Source organism: Gymnogyps californianus, chromosome 1 (genome assembly GCF_018139145.2).
Source record: "Gymnogyps californianus isolate 813 chromosome 1, ASM1813914v2, whole genome shotgun sequence".
Lineage (NCBI taxonomy): Eukaryota > Metazoa > Chordata > Aves > Accipitriformes > Cathartidae > Gymnogyps > Gymnogyps californianus.
In genome coordinates, this window is record NC_059471.1 from 70,682,585 (window position 1) to 70,699,705 (window position 17,121).

At 42.3% G+C, this 17,121-nt stretch overlaps 1 protein-coding gene across 1 annotated transcript in view; it reads right to left on the reverse strand.

Moving 5' to 3' along the window:
• Positions 1 to 300: 300 nt before the first annotated feature.
• IL1RL1 (interleukin 1 receptor like 1) overlaps positions 301 to 17,121 on the reverse strand; it is a 30,839-nt gene continuing 14,018 nt past the window's right edge. The window contains exons 8-12 of the mRNA XM_050907217.1: positions 16,633 to 16,765; positions 16,383 to 16,540; positions 8,364 to 8,507; positions 6,283 to 6,441; positions 301 to 647 (exon numbers count right to left, since the gene is read on the reverse strand). Of these exons, the coding sequence (XP_050763174.1) occupies positions 301 to 647; positions 6,283 to 6,441; positions 8,364 to 8,507; positions 16,383 to 16,540; positions 16,633 to 16,765 (941 nt within the window). The remainder of the gene's footprint in view (positions 648 to 6,282; positions 6,442 to 8,363; positions 8,508 to 16,382; positions 16,541 to 16,632; positions 16,766 to 17,121) is intronic.

Below are 17,121 nucleotides of genomic sequence, written 5' to 3' on the forward strand. Positions count from 1 at the left end.
AATTTTGACCTACATGTACAGCTATATATAGAAAGGGTATAGGTACATTGTGTTTCCTGTGACATGCAAAATTCTGCAAACAACCTAGAATGATTTACAGAACTCCCATACCTATAAAAACTTCCCTCAGTTCCCCAGACCTCTTCTGTCAGTTTCTTATCGTTACTCAATTGAAGGACTGAAAAAAGTTCAAAGATACAGCCCGACTTCCAGACTGTAAAATCGTGTACCTACTGAAAGGAAGAAGAGCTGCAGGCATGTGGCCCATCCTGATAGCGTAACAGTATTTTCATAGACTGTTCATCCGGCATTAGCTGAGTACGAGGACTTGTATGTCAGTGGCATATGGTACCTCACTTGTTTCCAGAACTTAGAATTGGATGACTGTGGGTGCACAGTGTGCTGCTCTTTCCATTTGATGGTACCTTGCTGCTTAATAATAAACCTAAGAGATTCCTGAAGCTTCTCGTAAGTCCCAATTGTCTCCATTTCCAGCAGGATCAGCTTTGTATCATTTTGAATGAGGGCATTGTATAAAGCAATGTGTTGATCATAAGCATGTTCTTTACAATTAATCAGCTGGTGTGTTAGAAGGATGATCAGCCGTCTGCTCTTCTGCATCCTCTTCTCAATTGCACTGGCTGTGTCTAGGAATGTACAAGAAAATGATGAGACCCTGAAATTCCTTTTATAAACTCTTTTGTGTTTAGGCACGTCACTTTCATTGCTTTTTAACCAGAAATAACTTCTGTCTCACTCCAGTCTGGTACAGTTTATTCAGGAGAAAAAGAGCTTAAAAAACCCCAAACAAACAAACAAAAAAAACCCCAAAAAACCCATAGCTTTCCTTTCAAATGTTTTCTTTGGTTGAAACAATATTTTCACTGCTCTTAAGAATTGTTAGGAATTTCTAATCCAACAACCTAGGGTCAACTTCAGTAGATCTGGATTGCATCAAATTTGTGCTTGATCAATAGTTTCCATGTAAGGAATCATGTTCTATCAAGATTAGTGCTTTACAGACTGATCCTGCAATACTTACCTATGAAAACTGGTCATTTGGAGACTCTTCGGTGACTTGGTTCTAAGAGGCTTACTTACCAGCAGAGGGAGTGTTAATTCTCCTGAGCTATAGCACGCTAATTTATACCCTAACCTATGCATTGGGTTGGCATCCACCCTGCGGAGATGGATCCAGACTTGCAGGGCATTAGTATGTCAGCATGACTAAAGGTGTTTTTCTTTCCCACTGCCATGTTAGGGAGAGCTGATCAACTGCAGCTGGGACTGCGATTTTGGAGGTGTTGAACTGTCCTGGTTTCGGCTGGGATAGAGTTCATTTCCTTCTGTACTGGGTTTGCATGGCAAGGTTTTTGTAGCGGGGGGGGGCTACAGGGGTGGCTTCTGTGAGAAGCTGCTAGAAGCTTCCCCTGTGTCCGATAAAGTTAATGCCAGCGGGTCCAAGACGGACCTGCCACTGGCCAAGGCCGAGCCCATCAGCAACAGTGGTAGCGCCTCTGGGATAACATATTTAAGAAAGGGGAAAGAAGTTACAGGGGAGTAGCAGTTGCAGCCAGAGAGAGAGGAGGGAGAAGATGTGAAACAACTCTGCAGACACCAAGGTCAGTGAAGAAGGAGGGGCAGGAGGTGCTCCAGGCGCCGGAGCAGAGAGATTCCCCTGCAGCCCGTGGTGAAGACCATGGTGAGGCAGGCTGTCCCCCTGCAGCCCATGGAGGTCCACGGTGGAGCAGATATCCACCTGCAGCCCGTGGAGGACCCCATGCCGGAGCAGGTGGATGCCTGAAGGACGCTGTGGCCCCGTGGGAAGCCCGCACTGGAGCAGTCTTCTGGCAGGACCTGTGGACCCATGGCCCCATGGAGAGAGGAGCCCACGCTGAAGCAGGTTTGCTGGCAGGGCTTGTGACCCCGCGGGGGACCCACGCTGGAGCAGTCTGTTCCTGAAGGACTGCACCCCGTGGATGGGACCCACGCTGGAGCAGTTCGTGAAGAACTGTAGCCCATGGGAAGGACTCACATTGGAGAAGTTCGTGGAGGACTGTCTCCCGTGGGAGGGACCCCACGCTGGAGCAGGGAAAGAGTGTGAGTCCTCCTCCCCCTGAGGAAGAAGGATCGGCAGAAACAACGTGTGATGAACTGACCCAAACCCCCATTCCCCGTCCCCCTGCGCCGCTCGGGGGGGAGGAGGTAGAGAAAATAAGGAGTAAAGTTAAGCCTGGAAAGAAGGGAGAGGTGGGGGGAAGGTGTTTTAAGATTTGGTTTTATTTCTCATTATCCTGCTCTAGTTTGACTAGCAATAAATTAAACTAATTTTTCCCCAAGTCGAGTCTGTTTTGCCCGTGACGGTAATTGCTGAGTGATCTCCCTGTCCTTATCTCGACCCACGAGCCTTTCGTTTTATTTTCTCCCCTGTCCAGTTGAGGAGGGGGAGTGATAGAGCGGCTTTGGTGGACACCTGGCGTCCGACCAGGGTCAACCCACCACACCTTCTTAGTAGCTGGCACAGTGCTGTGTTTTGGATTTAGTGTGAGAATAATGTTGATAACACGCTGATGTTTTAGTTGTTGCTAAGTAGCGCTTATCTTAAGCCAAGGACTTTTCAGTTTCCCATGCTCTGCCAGCAAGCAGGTGTGCAAGAAGCTGGGAGGGAGCACAGCCGGGGCAGCTGACCTGAACTAGCCAAAGGGGCATTCCATACCATGGAACGTCGTGCCCAGTATATAAACAGGGGGGAGTTGGCCAGGAGGGGGCAGATCACTGCTCAGGCATCGGTCAGTGGGTGGTGAGCAACTGCATTGTACATCACTGGTATTTTTCTTGCGTTTTATTTCTTTTTTTCCTTTTTTTTGGTTATATTCCTTTTCATTACTACTATTATTATATTTTTATTATTATTGTTAGTGTTATATTTTGTTTTACTTTAGTTATTAAACTGTTCTTATCTCAACCCACGAGTTTTACTTTTTTCCCCTGATCCTCCTCTCCATCGCACTGGGAGAGGTGAGGAGTGAGTGAGCGGCTGCGTGGTGCTTAGTTGCTGGCTGGGGTTAAACCACGACATGTACCTAGGAAACTCAAGAGCCAGTATGCTATGGGAGAAACTTCCGGGCCAGCTCGGAAAGCTCCACATCAAGCCTCCAGGAGCTGCTTTTCTCAATGACCTGCTGTGATGTCTATGGGAGGAAGACTGCAGATGAATGTCTGCCCAGTGAAACACTCATCCCAGTCAGAAGAGTTTCCTGCGGTCTGTAGAAGGAAAGCTGGAGTTGTTTTGGTGGGAGCATGTGATGCTGGGCCAAAAGAAAGGAGGTGGGAGCCGAGCTAAGGGAATTCAATGTAACAATTCCTTAACAAAGCCACTGATTCGCAGATGTCATCAGCCAGCTGCATATGCACCCTCTTTTCCTTTGCTGGGGGCTGCCAGGCCGTTGCAAAGGTCTTCTCAGTCTCAGAGAGGCCCAGCTTTTTCAGCTCCTGGGTCAGGGAGAGAACCCTTTCAATGACTTCTCTGTCCTATTTCATGGCTCTGAGGGTATTCTGTGAAAACAATCTGCCTTTCTGGGATGTTCGCCAATTCAAACTCCTTTCATTTTCTTCTTCTTTTTCATTACATTTTCCTGATGTTAGGAGAATAGATACTTTGGAAGGTGAGAAAAATCAAGGTAAGCAGCTACTGTTATATGTTTAGTTCCCATAATAAGAACACTTTTAAAAAATCGTCTTTCTCAGTTTTGAGGTGCAGTCCATTGTGCTCAGGACTGAAAGACCATGGACCTGGGGAGGTATTCACTTCTCCATTTGGATTTCTGATGCCATACTTGTGGCAAGAGGAAAGATGGGGCTGCATGCTGCAAATACTTTAACCAAGGGATTCATTGCAACCTGTTTTGTGACTGTTAGAAGTTTATATGAGTTCAGAAAGTGACAGAAAATATTATGAAAGAAAAATCTATCAGCAACTATTACACACAAGAATTCGAGCATCTGAAGTCCACATACTGCTAGAAAAGTACATTAGTGGAAGTACAATATAAACTTGCCCTGTTCTTAAAGTCTTTTCCAGTCCTTTGCCCATGGCCACTGCTGAAGATAGGACACTTGGCTACACAGACCATTGCTCCAGTGAAGTATGATCATTCCTCTGTCACTTGCTCATGGTTTTGTGTATTAGAGCCACAGCAGCTCCAGCGGTGTTTGGTTAGGTTCTGCAGCAAGGAATGCAGTTGGCAGGACAATGAGACAAGAGCATGAGAAGAATGGAGTAGAAGGTGATGTTGGTGAAAACTCTTCGTTTGCTGGGTAATACTTGCATTTGCACCTCTTCAGGCAACTGTTAGGTTGTAGAAAATGCCGTTAATCAGTAAGACCAGGAAACAAAAAGAACGCTAGTTTAGGGAAGCATAATGGGAGTCCAACAGCTATGCAGTGCTGTTTATCACTTGAATCATTCTGTTTAACTTTCCTTTTTACTGGAAGAACACAAGTTTCAAGTAACAAAGCTTTGCTCTGGAACCAAGAGTCATAAGCATGTCTTGAAATAATAATTCCATTTTATATCCTTACTGCAACTTCTTTTTTTCTGGAAATACATGGAGTTTTACAGTGAAAAATATGATTCATCAAACACTATGGTACGTGTTCAGGAAGGATAACAATAACTCAAAGTGGCATTTCCTGTTTGACTCTGCTGAGCATATTTTGATTGTCAGGTTTTGGATTTGGAAACCCGGTAATGAAAGATTCGAAGAAAAACAAGAGTGGGGACCATATGGGTAAATTCCATCTGCCTGGAAGCAGAGAACTTTTAAGTGTTCCCAGTGGCAGGCAGATTTGGAATGGCTTTTCCATCCAAGTGAAAGCATTTTGGGGCATGAAAGTGGACAAGGAAGAGAAAAGCAGAAGGCTGAGAAAGTAGGCAAGAAGAGAAAAAAACAGACAATGGTCAATGCTTGGGACATTCTTAGAGTTTTGATTAAATCAGACTGAACAAGTCAAAAGTTACTCACTGTCCGAGGCTGGCTTGGTGAGTCTTCTGTCTGTCACTCCTGGGTTACAGGCATCCATTCATGCCTTTGTACAGTGAAAATGTCTTTGTTTTCATCCAACTTATTAGAGCCCTTGTTAAGTCCCATAGTCCACCTCAGTTGCATGCCATGCTCAGTTTTCTTCAGGATTGCCATCCATAAACCACAGTTTGACAGTAGTGTCCCATAACAAAATATTGTGCTTTCCCTAATTGCCTGAAGAGGTGGCAAAAGTTTTTTGTCACTGACAGTTTTGTGAGCTGCTGTTAGTTCCTTGTTCTGGCTCTGGGAATGGTGTGGCTCAGCAACTCTTGCAGCTTTTGTTACGTTCTTGTTGCAGTGGCTTTTCCGAAGGCCAGGCAGCACTTTTGCTACTCTCCAGATGAGAAGGACATCAAAGATCTCAGCACCAGCTCTGGGCAGATGAATGACACCTGGCCCAATGCAGATGATTTCAGAAATGTATAACAGAAAATGTGCCAGATTTGGCTTCATGCCTGCTTACTTACAGGGAGAGAAGATCTGGTCCACAGAATATCCAGAGCACAAGATAAACAGACAAGTCAGCTCTGGAGAAAAGCAGATAGCACCTAGATGACAGCAATCATAAGAGATAGCGTAGACGTGTCCATATGGAAATTAGCACAGATTAATTAACATGATTCCATTCTGGAAGACAAGGAAGCAGAAATAAAGAATACAAATCCTCTCCTGAATTAGCGTTGGGAATTGTGTGAGGTGAAATTAGGTCATGTCAGTGAACAGAAGCTGAACTTCCTGTGACTCTAACACCCTCGTAGCAGATTGAAAAACCCTGAGTGATAACAGCAAGGTTAAGTCCTCAACTTAGTTTGTGGTTTTCTCCTCTTCCGTGTCTTCTAGACCTAGTCACACATGGTTTGGTTGTGGCTTTGCCCAGATAATGGCTGTGCAGTGTTCCACTACCCAAAGGGCAGGTGTATGTTTAAAAGAGTCACACTTGGGGTCACATTTCCTGCATGACCCAAGAAGATGATAAACCATCTGTGCCCCTGCCCTGTAGCTTGCTTTTCTTAGCACACCGGCAAGCACAGAGTGACATTGTGTCGCCCTGCCTGAACGAGCAGACACACAGCTGCTGAGGAGGTGAGCGGCCAGCTCAGGAACGTAAAGGGACTTCCTATACCCCTAAAAGGGATGAGAACCACAATTTGCTCAAGCTTGACAAGTCATTCAGTGCATTATCTGATCTGAAACTTACCTTCTCCGGGATATATATCTCTCCCATAAATACACAGTTTATATCCACATTTATTTTCTAGAATATCTGGCATGATTTGGTAAACAAAGTATTCCACAAAATTAGCTTCATTGGTGTGGTTTTGGGGGTAGATAACATATGCATCATATATCTTCCCATCTGTAAGGCAAAACAAGAGGAAAGTGTATTGTGTTAACATGAATTAGAGCTGTTTATTGCAAAAGCTAGAAGGGAAATAAAAGTATCAGTCTTTGAAATACATCTAAGCAGAAGTTCCTGCTAATCTGAATAATGTGTATCATCAGGTGCATGTCTGGAAATTAGAGACTGTGCATATTTGGTGTTTTCCATGCTCAATTGTTATGTTCTGTGTGTTTGTAACTTTGGAGAGCCTGACCTTTGTATTGTGAAGGCTGTACCCCAAAGTATATAGAGTAAGAATTCAATTGATTGATACATATTAGCATGAAATAGAGGTGAAGCTCAGTATTTGTTATTTCAGTGATACAATAGGCTGTTAACAGCCTTTGTCTTTCAGTACAAGACACTCCACTTAAATTCTTCCACCTTGAAGAAATTACTCATCAATCCCACAACATATCATACTTCTGAGTGAAAAGCTCCATTACTCAGGAAGTAGTCTTACAGTCAGAACAAAGTACAAAGTCAAATATTTCTTTCGCTCTTTTCTTCATTTCTCTCAAATATGTTTTCCATTTCAGCATTTGTTTTCTAATCATCTCAAATGTTTAATTTCTTTCTTTCCAGTGGAGATGATCATATCAGTTCTTTTGTTGCTCTCTGAGGTTCTTGTCCAGACCATCCTTACAATAAAAAAGAACCAGCCATTTCCAGAGTCTGATTCATTTAATCATAAAATATACTTAAATGGAAACTGCCCTAAAAAGCATACTTCTTTCCTCTTTAAAGAGAACATAAGTAAATAGATCAGCTGTAGATACCTACCATGCAGACATTTGTGGTAGAAGTCAGCTTCAGATTTAAAAAATGGAAATTTAGGTGTCTATGTGAAAGGTAGGTGTCTAAACTCCTGCTACAATCAGTGGAGAATTGGCCATTGCAGTTAGTGAATTCTAGAGTGATTCAGATTACTCTCATGTAAATGCCAGGGGCCCAGCTGAGTTGTCTAAACATAGGCATCTAGTGCCATTTGAGACTTCCTATGGTACCCTGCCTGATCTCCAGACCCTGCTCCAGAAGTCTGCAAATTCCAACAGATCTGTGTTATGTGTCCGGTTTTTTGGCCATCCCAAATGACTCTAGATGCCCGTGTTTAGACCACTGATGCGAGGTCTCAGTGCCTGGTTAGCTCGGTTGATTTTACTGATGAGGAGCTGGATTTGGTAACCTAAAAACATGTACCACATAGTGTCATTAAGCACTGCCGGCCCTTCAGCTGCCACTGCAGAGGGGTTCAGGCCTGTCTTAAGTCCTAAGGGAGCTGTAACGGCACTAGCTGCTTATGGTTAGACAGCTGGACCCAGCCCCAGGTCTCCAGGTTTCATGTCTATGATGGGAATTTGCATATGTGCACCTTCATTGCATGCGACTAAATTTAGATGTCTTAATCTTAAGCTGAAGTCCACCCCTAAAGTTGGATGGGATGTATTCCCCCCAAAAGCATCTTCCACAATATCGGTACCTTTCTCTTTGGCTTATGAAAACTGTATTGCTCTAACACATGCCTCTTAACACATTAGCCAGCAGGCTGGTTCCTTTTCTTTAGAGAGCACATAACAAGTACAGTTAATAGCACTGTAAATCAGATTTTCACTGTCATTCAATGTTTCATGGCAATATTTTTGTTAAAAAAATATGAAACCAGAACCGAATCCCTCTTTTATGTAATACATAACTACAGAACGCAGGAAACAAGGGAATGTAAAGCACTACCAGAGCTATGTATGTCCCCTCTTCTCAAAATGATTTCAGAAGGCATGAGAAAGCAAAGGAGCAGGCTCAGGTGTCATATGAATTAGTAAGCAACTATCAAATAAATCCATTTCCATATGATTTGCCTTTTTCTGTTTTTTAAACTTTCTTGCTCAATTCTTACTCACCATCCTTGACAGAGTAGGGCTGAAATATCTCCCGATAAAATAGGACGATATCAACTCGGAAGGACTGATAAAGTATAAAAGATACTGCTATTGCAACTAGCAGAACTAGAGATCCTACGATCAAGAGGACTTTAGGAAGACCCACTGCAAAGAAGAGGAATATATTGTTAGCCATAGAGAAGTTAACCCATGGGCTGAAGCCTCAGCCTCTCATGGCCTTACTTCTGTTTCAGCTTTAAGGAGCTCAGAAAAGAGACGACAAAGCTTTTTCCTTCCCCAGCTGGTGTAGCCAACACAGAGACCCCTAAACTAGAAGCATGCTAAGCAGTATATAATTAATCTTTACTTCTGTTGAATCCAGACCTACCTACACTAAATACCACAGCTGACAACGATGTTTAAGTATTTTGTAACATTGTAAAACTGTTAATAACACAACCAGCAACAATGTTCCAGCATTTTGTAAGGCATCTAAGCCTATGCATGACAACCATAAGTGTCCACAAAAGGACAAGCAGAGGCTTCTGGCATAGTTACACAAACAGGGTACAGAGAAACATGCGCAAATAATGAAATCTGCAAGATAAGAACAAAGTACACAAAACAAGCAGGAAAACAGAACATGTCCTGGTCACAAAAATAAAATAAACTATGCTGGAGGCAGATAATGTTCTCCCCTGCTTTTTCCTTTGAAGAGAGTCGAGGAGCATAAAATAGCAATGATAAGTAAGGAAAATTGGGAAAGGAGCCAGCCACTTTAGTTCCAGCTTTGCTCATGGAAGAGCTCTTGAATGTGACCTCCTGCACCTCAGAGATGAAGATTTATCAAGGATAGATTCAGACTAGATATAAGGAAGACATTTTTTATGATGAGGGTGGTGAAATACTGGAACAGGTTGCCCAGAGAGGTGGTAGATGTCCCATCCCTGGAAACATTCAAGGTCAGGCTGGAAGGGGCTTTGAGCAACCTGATCTATTTGAAGATGTCCCTACTCATCGCAGGGGGTTGGACTAGATGACCTTTAAAGGTCCCTTCCAACTCAAACCATTCTGTGATTCTATAAGGATGGCACTCACCAGCTCTGTGCTATCGTATGCACACAGCTAGTCTAGGACAAGATTGTGATTATCCCTCTTCTAGGGGAGAGCTATGTTTCTCTCACAACCCAGATATAGCTGCATTTCTGTAACAGCCCATTTTTCCTCTTGTTCTGTGATTCACAGAGCAGAAGTCAATCTAAATATGTGCATCCTCTAGATGGCATCTAGTTCTGCTGCAGCAAGAGACAATGGGAGGTAAAAGCAAGGTCATTTTGTACTCTCTCCAAACTAGAAAGATGGAAGGTTAATCCACAGACTCTTACAGCCACAAAGCTGAAGAAGATACTTTTGACCTATGTCCTGGACATATTGAATTCACCCAGGATTTAGTATTGAAAACACTATGAATTCCAGATAGCCAAGTTTGAAATGAAAATATCAAAGGCTTTATACAGCATTTACACAAAGAGCATTCATTATTCACGTGGAGGGAAGATTAATGGCATAGTAGAAATCTGCTCCTAAGCAAATGAAAGATACCTAAATATACTCCACTTGGTTTTAACATATAGACTTAGAGCTGTTGTATGTACATTTTTTCTCTGTCAACTAAACCCATTAAGAGATTTCCATTCACAGTCCACCTTCTTTACCTAATTATTCCTGCCCAGCATGACAACTCATCATCCTATAGTTGTAATAATATAACCACTTTGGGGACTTCTCTGTGATTCAGATCACTGGAATGATTTGGATTAAAAGACGTACCTCCAGAGGTGTCAGACTGGGTGATGGACTTTTACCCCCAAAGAAATACACATGAAAATGTCCAGATTGTGCATCACATCTGCTTAAAAGGGGCCATCGATTTTTATTTTACTGTGATATAGCAAATATTATGATTGCCAGATGCAATGCCCTGGCTTGGAATATCACTAGAAGCATGTATCCCTTCAGTGTTACAATGAGATCTGAGGTATGCTGCAATTTCAGAGTTATCTTAGTTGAGGAAAGAAATATTCCTTTGAATGTTGACCACTTATAAATTTAAATACAAGCATTCTGGCAATACACACATGGAGGTCAGCTCTGGCATCCTCACTGTAAAGACCCTTCACAGCATCTCAGCCCATGGAGGGTGATTATATATACTGGTAGCAACTCCACCCAACCAAGCCTTGTGCATTCAGAGCAGGGATCAGACGTTCAGGGCTTTTCCTCCCTCTGCCTGCAAAACACACACAAGACAGGTGGCTGCAGCAGCAGGCCATTCACCAGCACTTGAGGAGGTGCATCTTACAGCAGGCTGAAGAGCCAGTCTCAATTTCCTCTACAGAAGAGGCAGCAAGACAGACAGGAATATGCTGCAGATTGTATGCAGCCAGTAAGTATGCTAGCAGGTGAAGGCACTGACCACCACCAAGGAGCAATTTCAGAGCTTTTGCCTGGACTTGGCACTAAGTGAATGAAATAAGATAAAATATTTCGCAGTGAAGAGTCTCTTATATTGAAATTTACAGGTTGCCTGGTTTCTCCAGGAGATGTTGAATAAGGTAGTGTATTGAGTCATACTTACTGAGGCAACTTAAAAATATTAGTGCCTGAGAAATTCCACTGAAAATATATATAAATAAAGAGTTTATGAGTACATTTTCCCTTTCCTCTGATAGGCTGCGAGGCAAATTTGACATGATTTTCACACTCTTCCTGTTTCTTTCTTCACCATTTAAAGGGAGAAAGAAACGTCAAGCATGTGATGAAGCCTACCTCACTAGAACTAGGAGATCTGGGGAAACCACCTTCCAATAAGATTGAAGTGGGCATGAAAGCAGTTTCTTTTATAGTGAAGTTTGGCCATTTTGTAGTTTTAACAGTGTCACATGATGTCCATGAAGGAACTCTGTCCTTGTGGATCCCTTCAAATTTTATGATTTGATCCATTTTCCTGGTCAATACACACACACGCACAGACAAAATCAGGAAACCCCTTCCACCGCCTGTGGAGGACGATCCGAGCATCAGAGATTGCCACTATTTCTTATTGCTTCATTTGTTGACAGTGCTCGGCACGACATTACAAATACTGTTGTAACGCATTAAGTAGCTATAAAACAGCTAGAGAAGAAACAAGTTCCAACAACAACTTCTGCAATTACGAACCTAGAAAATGCTGTTTACATTTGGTTTTGCACTGATTAGACCAAGGCTGGAAAAGACGTGATACATTTCCTGTGCTTATACAGCTTGTAAAGTGTCAGACAAGAACCCCACAAGGGTCTTCCTGGAAGAGCAGGTTCAGTTCCCAGTAAGGCTGACTCAGCCTCTCATTTCTCTGGAATAAACCAGCTATCTTCAACACAATGGGGGCAAGGGCCCCTGAACAAGGTTGAACAGATCCTGTTGTTCTGTTTGACTTTGCTGCATCATTTAGCGGCAGAGAGTTCATGAGTAGACTGTCTTCTAATACTATTTATTTATATTCAAGAGCCATGGGAATACAGAACTATCAGCTCACAAGAAACAACAATGGAGGGGCCAGAGAAAACAAGTCAGAAAGCAACATTTGAAGGATTTCCTGACAAACTCTGGAAGAACAGCAGTTTTTTGTAACTTCTCTGGCTTCTAAGGTGGATGCGCTTCCAGACCGTAAAGGCAGAGATCTGGGTCTGGAATTCCTGTCCACATCCATCTACCAAAGATGAACCAAAAGGTTAGGTTTGGCATTAAATATCTTTGAAGAAGAACAGAGTTGATGTTCTGGGCTGATCTTTATCTCTGCTCCGAATGACTGGAATTTTTGGCATTCTCCAGAGAAGAGGGTTCACGTCAGAAAGATCTGTGGTCCTCTGGGCATTTTACACTTCCTTGTGAATGAGAATTGAGGAACGCTCAGGGAGAAATAAGATGATGCTTGTGGGTCAGACACAAGAAAAGCTACCTCCAGTTATTGAAACAGCCCTGAATCAAGATGAGGAACTAAAAGCCAGTGGCAGCTTATATATTAATAAAAAGGGAAGGACTTGGAAGGTATTCAGACAGCCCGTGTATTCCCTAGCAGACAGGTTAAAGGGGATGTTGAACAGATGTTCCTATCCTGACTCATCTCTGCTGGTAGAAGGAGTTAACATTTTCAGTGTTTCTTCAATCACTTGTCATTGCCTCTGTCTCAGGAGCTAACAGCTTCCCTCCCTCTGCCAGCAGAGCTACTTTTGTGAGCATTGATCCACTGCAGATATCAATGAGCTGAACTGGCATGAACAGTGTAGCCGATTAGTTTTCTCGTTCTTGAGAGGTGGCATCTTCCAGCATGAGAGATACCAAGCAGCTGTGGAGGGCAACTGGGAGTAGTCTGGCAGGCAGCGTTGCTGTCTCTTGCCAGGTCTCCAGCACGACTAGCTACATCTTTGTCACAAAAGGTGGAAGAAAAGGGAATTAAAAGTTGTCACAAATTCCTTAGCCTTACAGTGACCAGAGGCACACCACACAACAAGTTACACAGATGATCTCAGAGCACATGAGAGGACATGTCTTGTGGCAGAGAGGGAATGTAAAATCTGGGATGATCACCATCTCTGGAATTAAAAAGGGAGATATAGGACTGAAAGATCTGGAGGAAATGAGACAGCCTGTGTTTTCTGTAAAGAGGTATTATGAGACGTGAAGAATGTGTTTATGAACAAGTGTTGGTGAAGGAGTCAGAAGATACCAAACAGCTTCAGGCAAAGAGAGGAGAGAAAGGATGGGGAATAGTGTGGAAGGATGGTTTCCATATTGACTTGGGGTGATCAAAGTCTAGGCAGGGGGTGGATGAGAAAAAAATGGAGAAAGATCTTCCTCAGCAGGAGGAGAAGCAACCTCTGAATGTAGCAGCCACAGCAGCTGAAAGATGCAGGGACATTAGCACCTCCTGATGGAGGCAAGAACATAGCTGCAGAGACTGTCAAAAGTCACAGCCAAATCCTCATTAAATTCTTCTGTTAAAACAAAGAAAGAATTTGCCTCATCTCTCTGTGTCTAAAAGACATAGTGTGCGTAGTCTGGATACCACCAAATCGCACCAGAAGGAGCTGACTGTGTTGCATTACTCCTGATAAGTGAGGTACTTAGGTGGTGTAGCTCATTTCTAAAGAGCTGATCAGCTTCTCTTAGAAGCATTTGTTTCCTATTTAAAAAGATAAGTGAAAAGACACTTGGGACAGACATTTTTTTCACAATACAGCACTTCTGTTCACACACATATGTGAATACATATATGTGTGCACAGCATATATCTTAAACTGGAAAATATACTTTTTTCCCTGTGAAATGTCAAGCAGCTTTGGCAGCGACATCCGTTCCTGCCAGTATTAAGGGAGTGTTTTTGTTTTCCATGGAGACAAAAACAAACAGCTCTCACCACTCTTGACTGTGAAAGAAACTCCTCCTTTTCTCTTAACGCATCTCTGGCAATTTTTTATTCTTATGATGTGGATTACAATTGTTATCAGAGCAAATTGCTAGGGTTAACTATAGTGATATTGCTAACGGTGAGCTAGGACTTAAAGTATTTGATTATGACTCAGAAAAATAGATTTAATTCCTGGTTCCCACGGAAAATTTCCATGTGGCAAGCCAAATCATTCATTCAGCAGGTTTTTGAAGACAGAGACTATTGCTGTAAGAATGAACAGGTACTAACACAGAGGAGCTCTACCTTACAGCATTTTGGCTTCCTCCCTTAATCTGTCACCTGTGCTGCTAAACACTATATATCTAGTTCATTAAATTCCCCCAAAATGGACTAATCTGAGTAGTAAATAAGTGGCACACCACCTATTCATCTCTTACTTCCTATCACAGATCTGTGCTACAAATAATGATAATGTAACCCATACTGAATGCCCTGGAAAAAAAATCAGAATACAGAGCAGGAACTTGTGTAAAAAGAACATTAACAGGATAGTAGCTAGCAGACACAAGCTGTGCTGTGGGAAACACTAAGGAACAGTCACATATTTAGAAAAAAAAACACAATTCTTTTTCCCATTAAAAATAAACAAACAAACAAAACACAAACAAGGAGAGTACACATTTTTATTACACGTTTACAAGATGACAGGCACAAGCAAACCCTCCAGCATTTTTATTATACTCAGAGGCAAGCTGTCATTATTTTAGCATAAATATTGCTCAGCTGTGTGAGGAGTGAGTGAAGAAAACTAAAGCAGAGCACAACCAGTTCTGGACGTAGCATTGCTTACACTGACAGTGCTGAGGAGCAGAAGCAGGCATCTTGACAATAGCAGCAACAAGGAGAAGGGAACAGATATCCACACAAAACAGGCAGCAGCAAAGGGGGGGTCACAGTCAAGGGCTTTCATGAACATTTACTGAAGACCTATGGATAAAAAACAAAATAAGATTTGTCTACAACAGAAATCAGATTCAATGGATCACTTGATGAATACAGAATATAGAATATACTCTTTCCTTCATCTAGTTTGTAATATGGGGCCAGTAAAGGACTTGTCTTGCCTGAACTAGAGTGAGCAGGAACTGTTACTCAGTTTCCTTCCCTCTCATTGCAAGTACACTCCCACACTCAGATACTTCAGTGCAGAGCTGATGTGCTTCCAGCTTCCTGAGTGATGCTATGCTCGCATTCACTTAGTAATATCCAACCAAAACATCTCCTGCCACCTTCCTCTGGGGGGAATCAGTGCTATCCTGCTGGATGATGCCCCATCCTCTGTTACAATTCACCTACATTCCTTCTAGTCCAGGCTATGGCAAAGAAATATGTCTATGCTTTGAAGCCATGATCCTGTAGGAAGTTATGAACAGTCAAGAATACTGCAGGACATGGAGCTGTGCACACCCTGTGGTCACAATACACTTGATTTTACTCTTCCCACCATTCTTTTGTAGGAAACTAATCCCTTTTAAAGGCCTTGGGATTTCTTCTCAAGGTCCTTGGTGGTTCAGCATATCTGAAGGGATAAGAAAGGAAACCATTGACTGCAGCTTCTTGTTGTGCCTTCAGAGACACAATAGCATTTCCTGCCATAAGAATCTAACTCAGTGGGGCTGGCAACAGTGCTTAGGGATCTGGCTATCCCTATTAAAAAAAAATTCCCATAGGAGGTAAAGACCATCCCAGTCCCACCATTTACTGCCCTGGATTTTTCTTCTCTGGCAGAAATTACTAGAACCATGAATTTAAAACCAAAACCAAAGAAGAGCCTTCGAAGTGTTACTCACACCTCTGTGTAGCACACAGTGAACACAGTGGTTCTCAGAGGGAGAGAGGATGAAGCCAGACATTGCAGAAGTTAGTCACACCACTTAACATTCAGTCAAAAAACAAGGCACTACAGTGGATGTGGTATGGGAGGGAAGGCAAGCAAACTAGCAAGCTGGCAGCTGAAATTCTTGTTTTTAAAGTTCACCTATTTTCTGTCATGGTTCTATACTAGAAGCAACAGTTTGATTCTCAAAAGAAGATGAATGCCTGCTCCTCACAATGCATTGTAACACTGATGACCAAAGGAGAGGTCAGCTCCTTGCCCGGCTCTCACCTGCAGAGGCTCCTCTACAGCCTGAGTATTTTGTAGGGCAGGCTGCACTATACCAGTGTGCTTCCAATCCAAGCGCACTGCCTGCCTTCAAGGCAAGGGGAATTTGTCACCGAGCAGAAATATCCTAGAAACAGGATATTCTTATCACAGGGCTGATACAGTCTTGCTCTGCATAGTTAGTCTCTCGCTGATACCATTTGAGTAATGCCCCCCCTCAGCAGAATTTACCCCAAGGACTTCCATGACCTAATGAAGCCAAGAGAATTTTGCCACTGGCTTGAACATGTACGGGGGAAGCAGGCTGGTTTTTCTTCTTACTAACAGAAACTTTCTTACTAACAGAAACAAATAATAAAATAAAATCACCAACATATTTCAAACTGAGTGTGAAGTGTAAGGAAAAAAAAAGAAAAAATCCTACCCCCACATTGTGCTTTGAGTTGTAACGTCACCGTGGCTTTTGTGTTGTGCATTTCATTCACTGCTACACACGTGAAATTTGCCTGCAGATCCTCATTTTTTATTTCAGTAATATGCAAAGTGGTCTCTCTGTAATATTCTTGTTCACGTCCTTCAAAACTAATAGAGAGAGAAAGAGCTGGTACCATTGGCTTTAATGGCTAGGCACAGTTTGCATAGAAGAAAGATTACTCTGTGTTATATGTACTTACAAATGAGTTTTTTCATGAAATCTTGAAAAATCTAAGTATTTCACTGGGATGTTATCCACATCCCATGTGACAACAGCCATCGGCTGTTTCTTAATCCCCAGGCGGGCCTGACATTTCAGAGACAAAGCAGCACCTAATCAAGATACAGAGAAATGTAAACATTCCCTGATGAAAAACAAGTATTATTTTATTTTTGTCATAACATCTTTTTCTACAAATCTTCATACCACCTGTGAGTTTTGTCTTAACAATTTTGACATATTTTTCTGAACTACTGCTGACAAAATCATGCATTCAAAAAGAAATAGTAAAATGAGATTTTTAACAAATGATCTAATACAACACCAAGGATTACAAAAGGAATTATTTATATTTGTTATGATGAAGGCAATGTAGACTTTACTTGTGATGTTTAACTCATGTAATCAACATGGAAAGTAAATGCTGGTTTACACATAAATGTACAGGAAAACAACATAATTAAATTTC